The sequence below is a fragment of the Triticum urartu genome, chromosome 4A (assembly GCF_056163025.1).
Source record: "Triticum urartu cultivar PI428250 chromosome 4A, HENAU_Tu73, whole genome shotgun sequence".
NCBI classification, from domain to species: domain Eukaryota; kingdom Viridiplantae; phylum Streptophyta; class Magnoliopsida; order Poales; family Poaceae; genus Triticum; species Triticum urartu.
The window spans coordinates 515,708,316-515,721,372 of NC_141876.1; the positions used below are offsets into that span (position 1 = coordinate 515,708,316).

At 49.2% G+C, this 13,057-nt stretch overlaps 1 protein-coding gene across 1 annotated transcript; it reads right to left on the bottom strand.

The window, feature by feature from the left end:
• Positions 1-6,450: 6,450 nt before the first annotated feature.
• Positions 6,451-9,155, bottom strand: LOC125552465 (peroxygenase). Its single transcript, XM_048716025.2, has 7 exons — positions 9,004-9,155; positions 8,665-8,804; positions 7,928-8,077; positions 7,607-7,692; positions 7,324-7,418; positions 7,068-7,193; positions 6,451-6,857 (listed from the first exon to the last, which is right to left on the bottom strand). Exons 1-7 carry the CDS (start codon positions 9,087-9,089, stop codon positions 6,719-6,721), a joined length of 822 nt encoding a protein of 273 aa, XP_048571982.2. The 5' UTR covers positions 9,090-9,155; the 3' UTR covers positions 6,451-6,718.
• Between the last annotated feature and the right edge of the window lie 3,902 nt (positions 9,156-13,057).

The following is a 13,057-nucleotide window of genomic DNA, read 5'->3' on the forward strand; positions in this document are numbered from 1 at the left end:
GTCTTCATGATCCGACCGATCAAGTACCGAACGCACTGCACCTCCGAGTTCTGCACACGTTCAACTCGATGACGTCCCTCGAACTGCGATCCAGCCGAGCTTTGAGGGAGAGTTCCTTCAGCACGACGGCGTGGTGACGATGTTGATGTTCTACTGTCGCAGGGCTTCGCCTAAGCACCGCTACAATATTATCGAGGTGGACTATGGTGGAGAGGGGCACCGTACACGGCTAAAAGATCCAAGAGATCAATTGTTGTATCTATGGGGTGCCCCTCTCCTCCGTATATAAAGGACGGGAGGAGAGGGCCGGCCAAGGGGAGGAGGCGCGCCAAAGGGGGGAGTCCTACTCCCACCGGGAGTAGGACTCCTCCTTTTCCTATTTGGAGAGAGAGAGGGAAGGAAGAGGAAGGAGGGAGGAAGGAAAGGGGGGCTCCCAATTCGGATTGGGCTTGGGGGGCGCCCCCTCCCTTGCTCCTTTCCCCTCCTTTCCACTAAAGCCCATTAAGGCCCATATACCTCCCAGGGGTTCCGATAACCTCCCGGTGCTCCGGTATTATCCCGATCTCACCCGGAACCATTCCGGTATCCAAATATAGTCGTCCAATATATCGATCTTTATCTCTCGAACATTTCGAGACTCCTCGTCATGTCCATGATCACATCCGGGACTCTAAACTACCTTCGGTACATCAAAAACCATAAACTCATAATATAACCGTCATCGAACTTTAAGCGTGCGGACCCTACGGGTTCGAGAACTATGTAGACATGACCGAGACACGTCTCCGGTTAATAACCAATAGCGAAACCTGGATGCTCATATTGGCTCCTACATATTCTACGAAGATCTTTATCGGTCAAACCGCATAACAACATACGTTGTTCCTTTTGTCATCGGTATGTTACTTGCTCGAGATTCGATCGTCGGTATCTCAATACCTAGTTCAATCTCGTTACCGGAAAGTCTCTTTACTCGTTCGGTAACACATCATCACGCAACTAACTCATTAGTTGCAATGCTTGCAAGGCTTAAGTGATGTGTATTACCGAATGGGCCCAGAGATACCTCTCCGACAATCGGAGTGACAAATCCTAATCTCGAAATATGCCAACCCAACAAGTACCTTCGGAGACACCTATAGAGCACCTTTATAATCACCCAGTTATGTTGTGACGTTTAGTAGCACACAAAGTGTTCCTCCGGTAAACGGGAGTTGCATAATCTCATAGTCATAGGAACATGTATAAGTCATAAAGAAAGCAATAGCAACAAACTAAACTAGTGCTAAGCTAATGGAATGGGTCAAGTCAATCACATCATTCTCCTAATGATGTGACCCCGTTAATCAAATGACAACTCTTTGTATATGGCTAGGAAACATAACCATCTTTGATTAACGAGCTAGTCAAGTAGAGGCATACTAGTGACGCTCTGTTTGTCTATGTATTCACACATGTATCATGTTTCTGGTTAATACAATTCTAGCATGAATAATAAACATTTATCATGATATAAGGAAATAAATAATAACTTTATTATTGCCTCTAGGGCATATTTCCTTCAGCTATGTTATGTACCAGACCTATTGTGCACCTTCCCGTGAGTTTAGCAAGGGGGTACGATAGTGATACAGGAGTGGATCACTGGACAGCGATCAAAGTTATCCTTAGTTACCTAAGAGGACTAAGGAAATATTTCTCGGTTATGGAGGTGATAAAGAGTTCATCGTAAAGAGTTACATCAATGCAAGATTTTACACCGATCCAGATGACTCTGAGTCTCAATCTGGATACATATTGAATGTGGGAGCAATTAGCTAGAGTAGCTCCATGCAGAGCATTGTAGACATAGAAATTTGCGAAATACATAAGGATCTGAATGTGGCAGACCTGTTGACTAAATTTCTCTCACAAGCAAAACATGATCACACCTTAGTACTCTTTGGTGTTAATCACATAGCGATGTGAACTAGATTATTGACTCTAGTAAACCCTTTGGGTGTTGGTCACATGGCGATGTGAACTATGGGTGTTAATCACATAAAGATGTGAACTATTAGTGTTAAATCACATGGCGATGTGAACTAGATTATTGACTCTAGTGCAAGTGGGAGACTCAAGGAAATATGCCCTACAGGCAATAATAAAGTTGTCATTTTATATTTCCTTATATCATGATAAATGTTTATTATTCATGCTAGAATTGTATTAATCGGAAACTTGATACATGTGTGGATACATAGACAAAACACCATGTCCCTAGTAAGCCTCTACTAAACTAGCTCGTTAATCAAAGATGGTTAAGTTTCCTAACCATGGGCATGTGTTGTCATTTGATGAACGTGATCACATCATTAGGAGAATGATGTGATGGACAAGAACCATCCGTTAGCTTAGCATATTGATCGTTCAGTTTTATTGCTATTGCTTTCTTCATGTCATATACATATTCCTTTGACTATGAGATTATGCAAGTCCCGAATACTGGAGGAATACCTTGTGTGCTATCAAACGTCACAATGTAACTAGGTGATTATAAAGATGCTCTACAGGTATCTCCAAAGGTGTTTGTTGGGTTGGCATAGATCGAGATTACGATTTGTCACTCTGAGTATAGGAGAGGTATCTCTAGGCCCTCTCGGTAATGGACATCATAATAAGCCTTGCAAGCAATGTGACTAATGAGTTAGTTACGGGATGATGCATTACAGAACGAGTAAAGAGACTTGCCAGTAACGAGATTGAAATAGGTATGAAGATACCGACGATCGAATCTCGGGCAAGTAACATACCGATAGACAAAGGGAATTACGTATGTTGTCATAAGGCTCGACCGATAAAGATCTTCGTAGAATATGTAGGAGCCAATATGGGCATCCAGGTCCCTCTATTGGTTATTGATCAGAGAGGTGTCTTGGTCATGTCTACATAGTTCTCGAACCCATAGGGTCCGCACGCTTAACGTTCGTTGACGATATAGTACTATATGAGTTATGTATGTTGGTGACGGAATGTTGTTTGGAGTCCCGGATGAGATCACGGACATGAAGAGGAGCTCTGAAATGGTCCGGAGGTAAAGATTGATATATATGATGATATGGTTCGGCCAAGGGGTGAAGCCCACGGGGCTTTAGGTCGGTGCAAAAGGAGTTTTGCGGAGGCCAGGGGCCAAACGCCGGAGACCTTGGTGTCTGGACCTGGGCGAGAAGCCGAGGCCCATGGCGTCTGGGCCAGACGCCAAGGACCGTGGCGTGTAGTCCTGGAAGTTTGAGAAGGACTCTTCCTTGCGGGCAAAACTGACTTTGAGGAGTCTTTTACTCCAAGTTTCGACCCCAGGGCTCAACATATAAATAGAGGGGCAGGGCTAGCACCTGGAACACATCAAGAAACACCAAGTCGTGTGTCGGCAACCCCGTCCCTCTAGTTTATCCTCCATCATAGTTTCCGTTGTGCTTGGCGAAGCCCTGCGGAGATTGTTCTTCACCAACACCGTCACCACACTGTCGTGCTGCTGGAACTCATCTACTACTTCGCCCTTCTTGCTGGATCAAGAAGGCGAGGAAGTTATCGAGCTGAACGTGTACTGAACACGGAGGTGCCGTACTTTCGGTACTTGATCGGGACGGGTCGTGAAGGTGTACGACTACATCAACCGCGTTGATAAACGCTTCTGCTTTACGATCTTCAAGGGTATGAAGATGCTCTCCCCCTCTCGTTGCTATGCATCTCCTAGATAGATCTTGCATGAGCGTAGGAAATTTTTTGAAATTGCATGCAACGTTCCCCTATAGGGAGGAGGAGGCCGACCCTAGGGGGCGCTCCATGGGGGGAAACCGAATAGGACTCCAAGTCCTATTCGGCCCCCTTCCTTTCTTACAGAGGGGAAGAGAAGAAGGGAGAGGGAGGAGGAGAAGGAAAGGGGAGGGCGCCCCCTCCCCTAGTCCAATTCGGACTCCCCATGGGAGGGGGCGCGACCACCCCTTGTGGGCCGCCTCTTCTCTCCCCTATGGCCCATGTAGGCCCATTACTTCCCCGGGGGGTTCCGGTAACCCCTCGGTGCTCCGAAAAATACTCGAACCATTCTAAAACCATTTCGGTGTCCGAATACCATCTTCCAATATATCAATCTTTACCTCTTGACCATTTCAAGACTCCTCGTCATGTCTGTGATCTCATTCGGGACTCCGAACAATCTTCGGTCACCAAAACACATAACTCATAATACAAATCGTCATCGAACGTTAAGCGTGCAGACCCTACGGGTTCAAGAACTATGTAGACATGACCGAGACACATCTGCGGTCAATAACCAATAGCGGAACATGGATGCTCATATTGGTTCCTACATATTCTACGAAGATCTTTATCGGTCAAACCACAATGACAACATACGTAATTCCCTTTGTCATCGGTATGTTACTTGCCCGAGATTCGATCGTCGGTATCCTCATACCTAGTTCAATCTCGTTATTGGCAAGTCTCTTTACTCGTTTACGTAATGCATCATCCCGCAACTAACTCATTAGTCACATTACTTGCAAGGCTTATCATGATGTGCATTACCGAGAGGGCCCAGAGATACCTCTCCGATATTCGGAGTGATAAATCCTAATCTCGATCTATGCCAACCCAATAAATACCTTCGGAGACACATGTAGAGCATCTTTATAATAACCCAGTTACGTTGTGATGTTTGATATCACACAAGGTGTTCCTCCGATATTCAGGAGTTGCACAATCTCATAGTCAAAGGAATATGTATAAGTCGTGAATAAAGCAATAGCAATAAAACTTAACGATCATTATGCTAAGCTAACGGATGGGTCTTGTCCATCACATCATTCTCCTAATAATGTGATCCCGTTCATCAAATGACAACACATGTCTATGGTCAGGAAACTTAACCATCTTTGATTAACGAGCTAGTCAAGTAGAGGTATACTAGGGACACTTTGTTTTGTCTATGTATTCACACATTTATCAAGTTTTCGGTTAATACAATTCTAGCATGAATAATAAACATTTATCGTGATATAAGGAAATATAAATAACAACTTTATTATTGCCTCTAGGGCATATTTCGTTCACTTGCTAGATCGAGAAGGCGAGGACGTCATCGAGCTGAACGTGTATTGAACACGGAGGTGCCGTACGTTTGGTTCTTGATCGGGACGGATCATGAAGGTGTACGACTACATCAACCGCGTTGATAAACGCTTCCGCTTAGCGATCTACAAGGGTATGTAGATGCTCTCCCCCTCTCGTAGCTATGCATCTCCATGGATAGATCTTGCATGTGCGTAGAAATATTTTTGTTTTCCATGCAACGTTCCCCAACAGGGGCCCCACCACGGCTTAGGATCCTCGCCATGACAGTGGGCCTCCTCCTGAAGGAGACCTCTTACTTGTACTATTAAGACATGTATTAGTACAAAAGTTGGGCAACAAGCCATGTAACCATACCCCTCATTTACCTATATCAGGGGAGGTAAGGGCCTCCCAAGGAGGCATCCAACAAATCTAATCTCTCAAACAAGACCAACACATCAATACAATAAGACATGCATGATGTAGAGTATTACCTTATCATGAGGGCATGAACCTGGGTAAAATCCGTGTTTTGTGTATACCCTATTCTGATCCTCTATGCATGCTCCGCCCCATGAGTAACACTATGTAGGAATTTATCGGTTTCTGCACCGACAAATAATTAGTTTCCTCCGAATCTCCCATTGAATTGATGGTTCTCTCGAATGTTGTTTTTGGATTTGGGAGGCGGTGCATGCGTCGTCTCAGGTTATTCAGACATGATGGGCAATTCACGTGAATGGTCCATGGTCAGCCCTTGGGGATCGGGACGATGTTCCCCCGGTTGTTTTTCCGATGCTGACGATGTTGTCAAATCTTTTCCCCCCCTTGGGTGACTCCTTGACTTGATAGAACACTCCTTGGTGGTTCATTCCTCCTCTTTGTGACAACAACGTTATCTCCTCGTCGTTGCGAACCTTGCCGATGTTTTATACCGAAGATGGCTCGATTTTGAATCTTGGATCTACTCAAAGCTTCTATGATGGCTTGTTCTAGAGGGCATTGGTCCATCCGGACCTTAGCACGAGAACTTCCCGTCGCGGTGGCGCATGTTTGGCTCATGCTAGAGGTTGAGTTTGTTTGGCTCTCTGAAGTCACGGCTGTAATTTTTTTGCTTTCTTTGATGTTATATATCATTGAATACCTTTAATACAAAATAGACATAGGGCCTTATTTGCAGAAAAAAAAACAATTACTACCCTTGTTCCTAGGATATTTTAGCGTATCAAATTTGAGGGCAATCCAAGAAATCACATCTCTCAAAGTTGAACCGGAAATGATTAAGTTTCTTACAATAGTGATGGCCCCAGTTTAAGAAAGTCTTCACACGATCCCTCAGAAAAAAACGCCTTCACACGACAATAAAAAGACAACACACGCCTATATTATGCAAGGTAATGATGATTCAAGAGTGCACATTACAAAGTCCCACTGTACACCTTCCGTCTGCTACCAATAACAGTACAAATTCCAGTTCAAAATGACAATACAAATGAAGATGTTTAGGCCGCCGTAGACAGGCCAAACACTTCTTATTTCACGTACACAATTCAAACTGCAATGCAGGGAGGCTTTCCAAATTTCCAGTGCAGATGTTTTATAGACGACTCCACGCGGCTCACTGCCACATTCAGGTAGATTTCTTGCTCTCCTGCAGGCGCTCGAACAGGCTGCCATCGAAGGCGCCCCTCACGATTTCTCGCTGCAAAAAGCCTTCTTTATCCTTTGCCACTTTGTGCAGCAGCTTCCATTCGAGGTTGGCTGCGGCCCTGCGTGGAGAAGATCATTGACATTGAGTGACAAAGTATTCAGAAATTACTTTCCGAAGGACAGATAGGCTCGGAATGGAACATACTTGGAATGAAATTATCAGAGCATATTATATTCCAGTCTAGTCTTGTGTACTGATTAGGTATGCCTGTCTAGAGTAACTCAAAAATAAGTGAAGAACATGATTGCCAGTTCGGTGCTGCACTTACCAGCCCAGGAAATCATACATATTGCGGTTGTGTTTAAGCATGGCCTTAATCTCATCTTCTGACAAAGCATTTGGCCGAGTTTTGCCAAACTTGCTGAATATAGCATCGAATTTCGCTGGTTCAAACCTACACGCACAGTAAGAAAAACTGGTTAGAAAATTCATTTCCGGAAGTGATCTTTTTTTTTTTTTGAGGAACATTTCCGGAAGTGATCTTTGTACAGAAGGACGGGCATAGGTGCGTTTTGCAAACATACCTCCCTTCTGTGTCATACGTCTCAGAGTCGCTCCCGTGCTTGCCCCTGTGGATGTTCTTTATATGGATCGACAGCAGAGGGGAAGGCATCCATCCCTGCGTCCAAAGAAACAGAGGATAAATTCGTATGTGCCTTTGGAAAAGTGAGATATTCTTGTCACTTGCAAAAGAGAGTGACGTGATATTCAGATAAAAGGAAAACTACTCCCTCCGTAAAGAAATATAAGCACGTCTAGATCACACTCTTTACAGTGGGATTACAAATGATAACACGACATTTTTACCGGTTGAGTAGGATAAGTGAGGACGAGGTGGAGGAGTATGGATGTTCCGAAGGCTGAAGGGGACCCGAGCCCGATTGCTCGGAGGCCTGAAATAATTAACACAAAAAAAGGTCTTACTCCAGCTGCAGAGGCAACCATGACTGGAGAAGAAAATGTGTCTACTACTTTAATTGAAAGGCAAATCAAATCTCTTTTGCGAATGGCGAATCTAATCTCGTTTGGTGGATCGGGATTAAACAAATCGTGATTCTGACGGCTTGCCCAACACGGGTGCCACGAGACCGACACAGAATCGGCAAGGACAGCGAGATGCGCGCGTACTTTGGAAGGTCTCCCATGGGTAGATGACCCCGTCGCCGTTGCGGTCGAAGAAGGCGGCGTGCTGCTGGAGCACGCTCATGCCCTTGCTGTCCCGACCCTTGCTGCCCTCCGGGTGGCTCGGGTCAACCGCCGACATTGCTCTGGCCAGATCTGCACAAAACAAACGGGAGCTCAGCTCAGAGAAAAGAGAACAGCAGAGTTTATGGAGGAAACGTAGATTGCACTTGTTCTGGTGGCTAATTCATTGAAGGTGAGGCTGAGAGTACACAAAATTAATACAACATGGTCCTGGCGACGAAACGCCTCATCAGAGAACGAAACGCGGCCGAGTTTATTACTCCCTAGAATGTTAGAATACGGTTCTTGGATCAGAGAGACGACGACGGTACGGCTTGCTTGACTAGTCTAAGCTTTCATGGTAGTAGCAAATGGAGTGACAGTACCAGAGTGCAGAGGCGTCGATCATGGAGGACGACAGTCTAGCTATGTTGTTAACACCTGCTGGAAATCTATCCCTTCCTCCGTATCTAATGGAAATGCTATTGCCGGGTGGAGCACTCATGCGCCCGCGCAGCGACCGGAGAAGCGGGAAGCGCCGTCGCGCGAAGCTGCTAACGGCCAGCCGCTCCGACGGCCCCCTCGCTAGCCAAACCGACGAGAAGGAACGGGGGAGAAGCATTGGATCTCGGATTTGGAACAGCGGGAGCAAGGCGAACGGAGAAGGAATAGATACGTACATGGCTTGGCGAGCTGCTCCTGGAGGTCGGGGTTGAGCCTCCGCTCGCTGGTGACGGCCGCCTGGGGCGCCTCGGTGGCCAGCGACGGATCGGACGACGACATGGCGGCGGTTACTCGCGACGAGCCGAGCTTGCAGGATCTGCAGATCGAACAAGCAAATGAATCTGTGAACTGTGGGTTACTGTGAGCCCGTGAGTGAACCGGAACCCCAGGAGAAGGGAGCTCCGTCCGGAGCAGTGCTGCAGAGAGAGAGAGGGAATCCAACACTGCTGGCTCAGCGGCACAAGACGCGACGCACTCACTCAAAAAAAGAAACATTCGATGAGGAGGAGGATTACCTTTGGAGAAAGGCCGGGTGACGGGAGCGCAGAGCCGGGGGCCTCGCGGCAGTTGGTGGTGGTACGAGCAGTGCTACGGTCGACATGGGAAGAAGGCCCGCGCGCTCTTTATAAACGCTCGTGCGGAACGTTCGTAACCACGACGCTGGCGCCGAGACGGGGGGTTTGTAGAAACAGTGCGCAAGGTCGAGGTATGGTACCGCGGACTTCTTAGGCGATGCGTGTACTGCAGTTGTTACACGCGTACTGCTGCATCTGCATTCCAATTTTGTCTAGAAACTCGTAGCAGCGGAGTGGGCGTGTAAACGTGGCTTTCCGTTGGATGGATGCAAGGCGTTTGCGACTGCCATTAGCCAAGGTTAAAGGTGTTCTGGGAACGCACCAAACCGTGCCAAAATGGAGTTAACGTGCCAAAATCGATCGTGTCCCAGCTGCATGCTAGCTCAACTTTTGGTCTCGAACAGACTTGCTTTTTACCTCAACTTGCTACGTTTTCACGTCGCACACACATGCCACACACCCAGGTCGAAGAGTAGATCACCGACCCGTACACCGTAATGCCGGATGGACGTGCACGCACCATTTATCTCTCCTTTTTAGTACTTATGATTATCTTATGATCGCAGAGGAAAACCGCTCCGTTCGGGAAATCCGGGGCGATCCAGCGACTGCGGTGTCGTTCGAGACGGCGATCCGCTCTCGTGCAGCGTGGATGAGGAGAATATTTAGCGGATCCGAGCACGTACTGCTACTACAGTGCGAGTCTTCAAAGCCGATCGTGAATGCATTCAAAAGGCCCGCAACGTCTCGCTAGAAGGTGCGTGCGTGCGTGCATGCGGCGGAGAGGAGTGAGCAGGGCACGCGTCCTGGTGTGCTGCCCTGTCCACACGTATGACAAGCTCGCGCTCGCTAGTTCATCGTTATAGTCGTTCTCCTAGCCACCCGAGCGACCAATATATGTGGAGGTTTTGGGAGCCACGTAGGAGTAGTGCTATCTGTAGATCTGCTCCAGGCTTGCGGTGTTCCATGGGATGCCTGCTGCCAATATAATACTACTACCACTGCCTCTTGCACCGACCATGAAGCAAACTGGAAGACCGAAACAGTGCGCACGAGGTAGGGCTACTGTGAGCAAAGCGATTCTGTTGAGACGAGCTCGTACTACGGTACTAGGGCTAACGGTAGTGGAGGAGCAGTCCGAGTGTGTCAGTGTGTGAGCGTTACTTTAATATTTCCTCATATCCATATTACTTACAGCAAGCCAACGGGCGACCCAAACGGACGACGATTTTGTTCGTTTTTTATTTGTTTAGGTTCGCTCGGCGGACACAAACGTCCGGCGCTATGTTTCGGTCGACGCGAGCATCCAACGTTGGCCCGACCCATTTCGTTGGCGCGTCATAAAAAATATTACGAGCAGTTTGAAAATAAATATATGCATTTAATTAAACATAAAAGCCGGCCACGAAGGCCGGCGAAAGTCCACATTACATTAATGAAAACACTAAAAACAAGACGACACGCTGCCCTAGGCGTCCTCGGCGGCGGCGTCTGCGTCGGGACCGGTGAGGTCGAACAATGTCGGCGCAGGGCCGGCCCAGGGGAACGCCGTGTTCCAGACAGCGGCGATGTCAGGTTTTGCCGCCGCCGCCTCGGCCTGGCGCGCCTCCTCGTCGGCCTTGCGCTCGAGCATCTGCAGACACTCGCCCTCCCGGCGCTCCTCGGCCAGCCGAACGCGGTGGTGCCCCGAGCCAGATCGGCGGAGCGCTGACCCACTCGCGCACTACTCCGGTCCAGGAGTAGCGCTTGCGGTAGGCCGACTCCTCCGGCTCGGCATTGGGCGGGGACGACGGGGCCACCAGCGACACGACGCAGTCGCCCGCCGCGGAGAGGGCCATGGCCTCCGCCATGGCAGCCTCGAAAGCCGCCTCGTCCGCCTCCCTCCACCACTCCTCCTCTTCGCTCTCCTTGCTGGCCGCCTGGTCCTCGTCGCAGACGACGAGCGCGGGGCGGCGGCAGGCTGTGGTCGATGTCACGGACGCCGCGTCGCCTCGCCTCCTCGTGCTCGAAGGCGAACCATCGAGCCCAGTTGGGCGAGTTGGCGCGCTGCTCCGACGTCAGCAACGCGCGCCGGCGCCGCACCTCCTCCGCATGGGCCCTCGCCGTCTGCGGCGCCGCCGGCACTGGGATCCTCTCCGGATCAGAATGCCAGTCATGCGGCAGCGTCACGTCCGGATACGGCAGAGGCACGCGGTGGTGCCAGTGCCACTCAGCTTGGTGCAACGGCACGTTGATGCGCTGCCTCTGCCGGGGAGCGCTCCGGCGCGGGGAGGGTGGGGAGGAAGGGGAATGACGGGCAGGGGCTTTGCCCTTGCGGCTGCTGCCGATGCCGGAGAAGAAACCCATGCTGGCGGTGGCTAGGGTTGTCGCCGGCGTGGGGGCAGGGGTGGCCAGAAGGGGACGTGGGGCGAGTGGTAAGTGGATGAGGACGGCCCCGTCGCACGCCCCGCTTAAAAAAGGACGACCGCCGTCGCTGACGCGTGGGCCCAAGGCGGGCGGTCGTCATAAATTATGTTGACCGTGGCGGTTGGGTGGCCGCCAGGTGGGGACGCGGCGGAAGGCGAGGAGACGCGCGGCGCGTCCGCGCCGACGCATTCCAGGCGTAATTTTGGGCCGAAAATGGGTCGGCGCGAACGCCGGGCAGACATGATTTAAGTTTGAGTCAGCACGTTGGGCCGCCATTTTTGTCCGTGTCGATCTAAACAGACACGGGCGGACGAAATGGGTCGTCCCATTGAAGTTGCTCTTAACATTGAAACGTATGTACTTAAATACTTCCTCCGCCTTATAGTGTAGTGTAATAATGTAAGAACATTTTTTGATACTGTACTAATGTCAAAAAAAATTACATTATAAGACGATGCGAGTATTTTTAACGTTCGATACATCTGTTTAAATGTTCTACATTATGAAAAGGAGGAAGTGTATGTGTATTTCAAGTTAGATACATTCATTTGAGCAATAACACATGTAAATCGAAGGGAGCAAGGTTTAAGGGTTTAAGTTGTGTGGACGTGCATCGTCAACGTCTTTCTGTATTTGCGTCGTGCGCCGATCGACGCTATTAACCGAAGCTAGGTGTTCTGATAATGCGGCAGACCGCGCGCCGTCGAGGCGTGTAACATGTTCCAGCTCGACTCGATCACGTTTGAACTGATCTCGAAACTGAAAACAGACGAATATGCAAACCATGGCGACCCACGGGGTGGAAGATCACCGAACGTAGACAGTAATGCTACGTGCTCAGCTAGATCGGATAAAACGGCGACAGACCGCGTGGTATGCGTGATGATCACGTGTTTCTCTTTCTTGGAAGATGCGTACTTGCACGCACAAATGATACGGCGGTGATGCCACCGTCGATCCCAACGCTCGGAAGTAGGAGCCCATCCATGCCACACACACACCGATCATGGTCAATGGCGTGTGTGCGTGCATCGGTGCGTGGACGTACTTTGCCATGCGAATTGATAAATCCGGCACGTAGTACCATCCAGACCGATGGAGAGAGAGGCCATGACCAACCCGGACAGCTACAAAGAAAAAGAGGAAAGGAGTAGGCGAAAACACTGAGCATCTCCAACAGCTTAAAAAGAAAACATCCCAATAAACACTTTTCAACCACAAGTTCGACGGGCTACAAATGGGTGTCTTACATGTTTGAGTCCTCCAAACGGGCCTCCAGGATCGTCAAAGCAACGGTTCAGACGAGCCATGCGCGCAGTAGGAACGGCAAACGGGAAAAGGATGCAGTCTACAATAATGCTGGTGGCCTGGCATATATGGCTGGAGAGGAATGCAAGAACCTTCAGAGATCGCCAGCGTCAGAGTGCTGAAATCCTTGCAACAATCAGGCAAGACATGGATTCCTGGAGGTTTGCCGGAGCCAAATGCCTGGAAACACCACTTGGTGACCCAGGCTGATCTCTGTTCAATTTTTAGGCAAATGGCGACCCCTCTAGTGGCGCCAACTCTGTAACCCCCACCATGATCA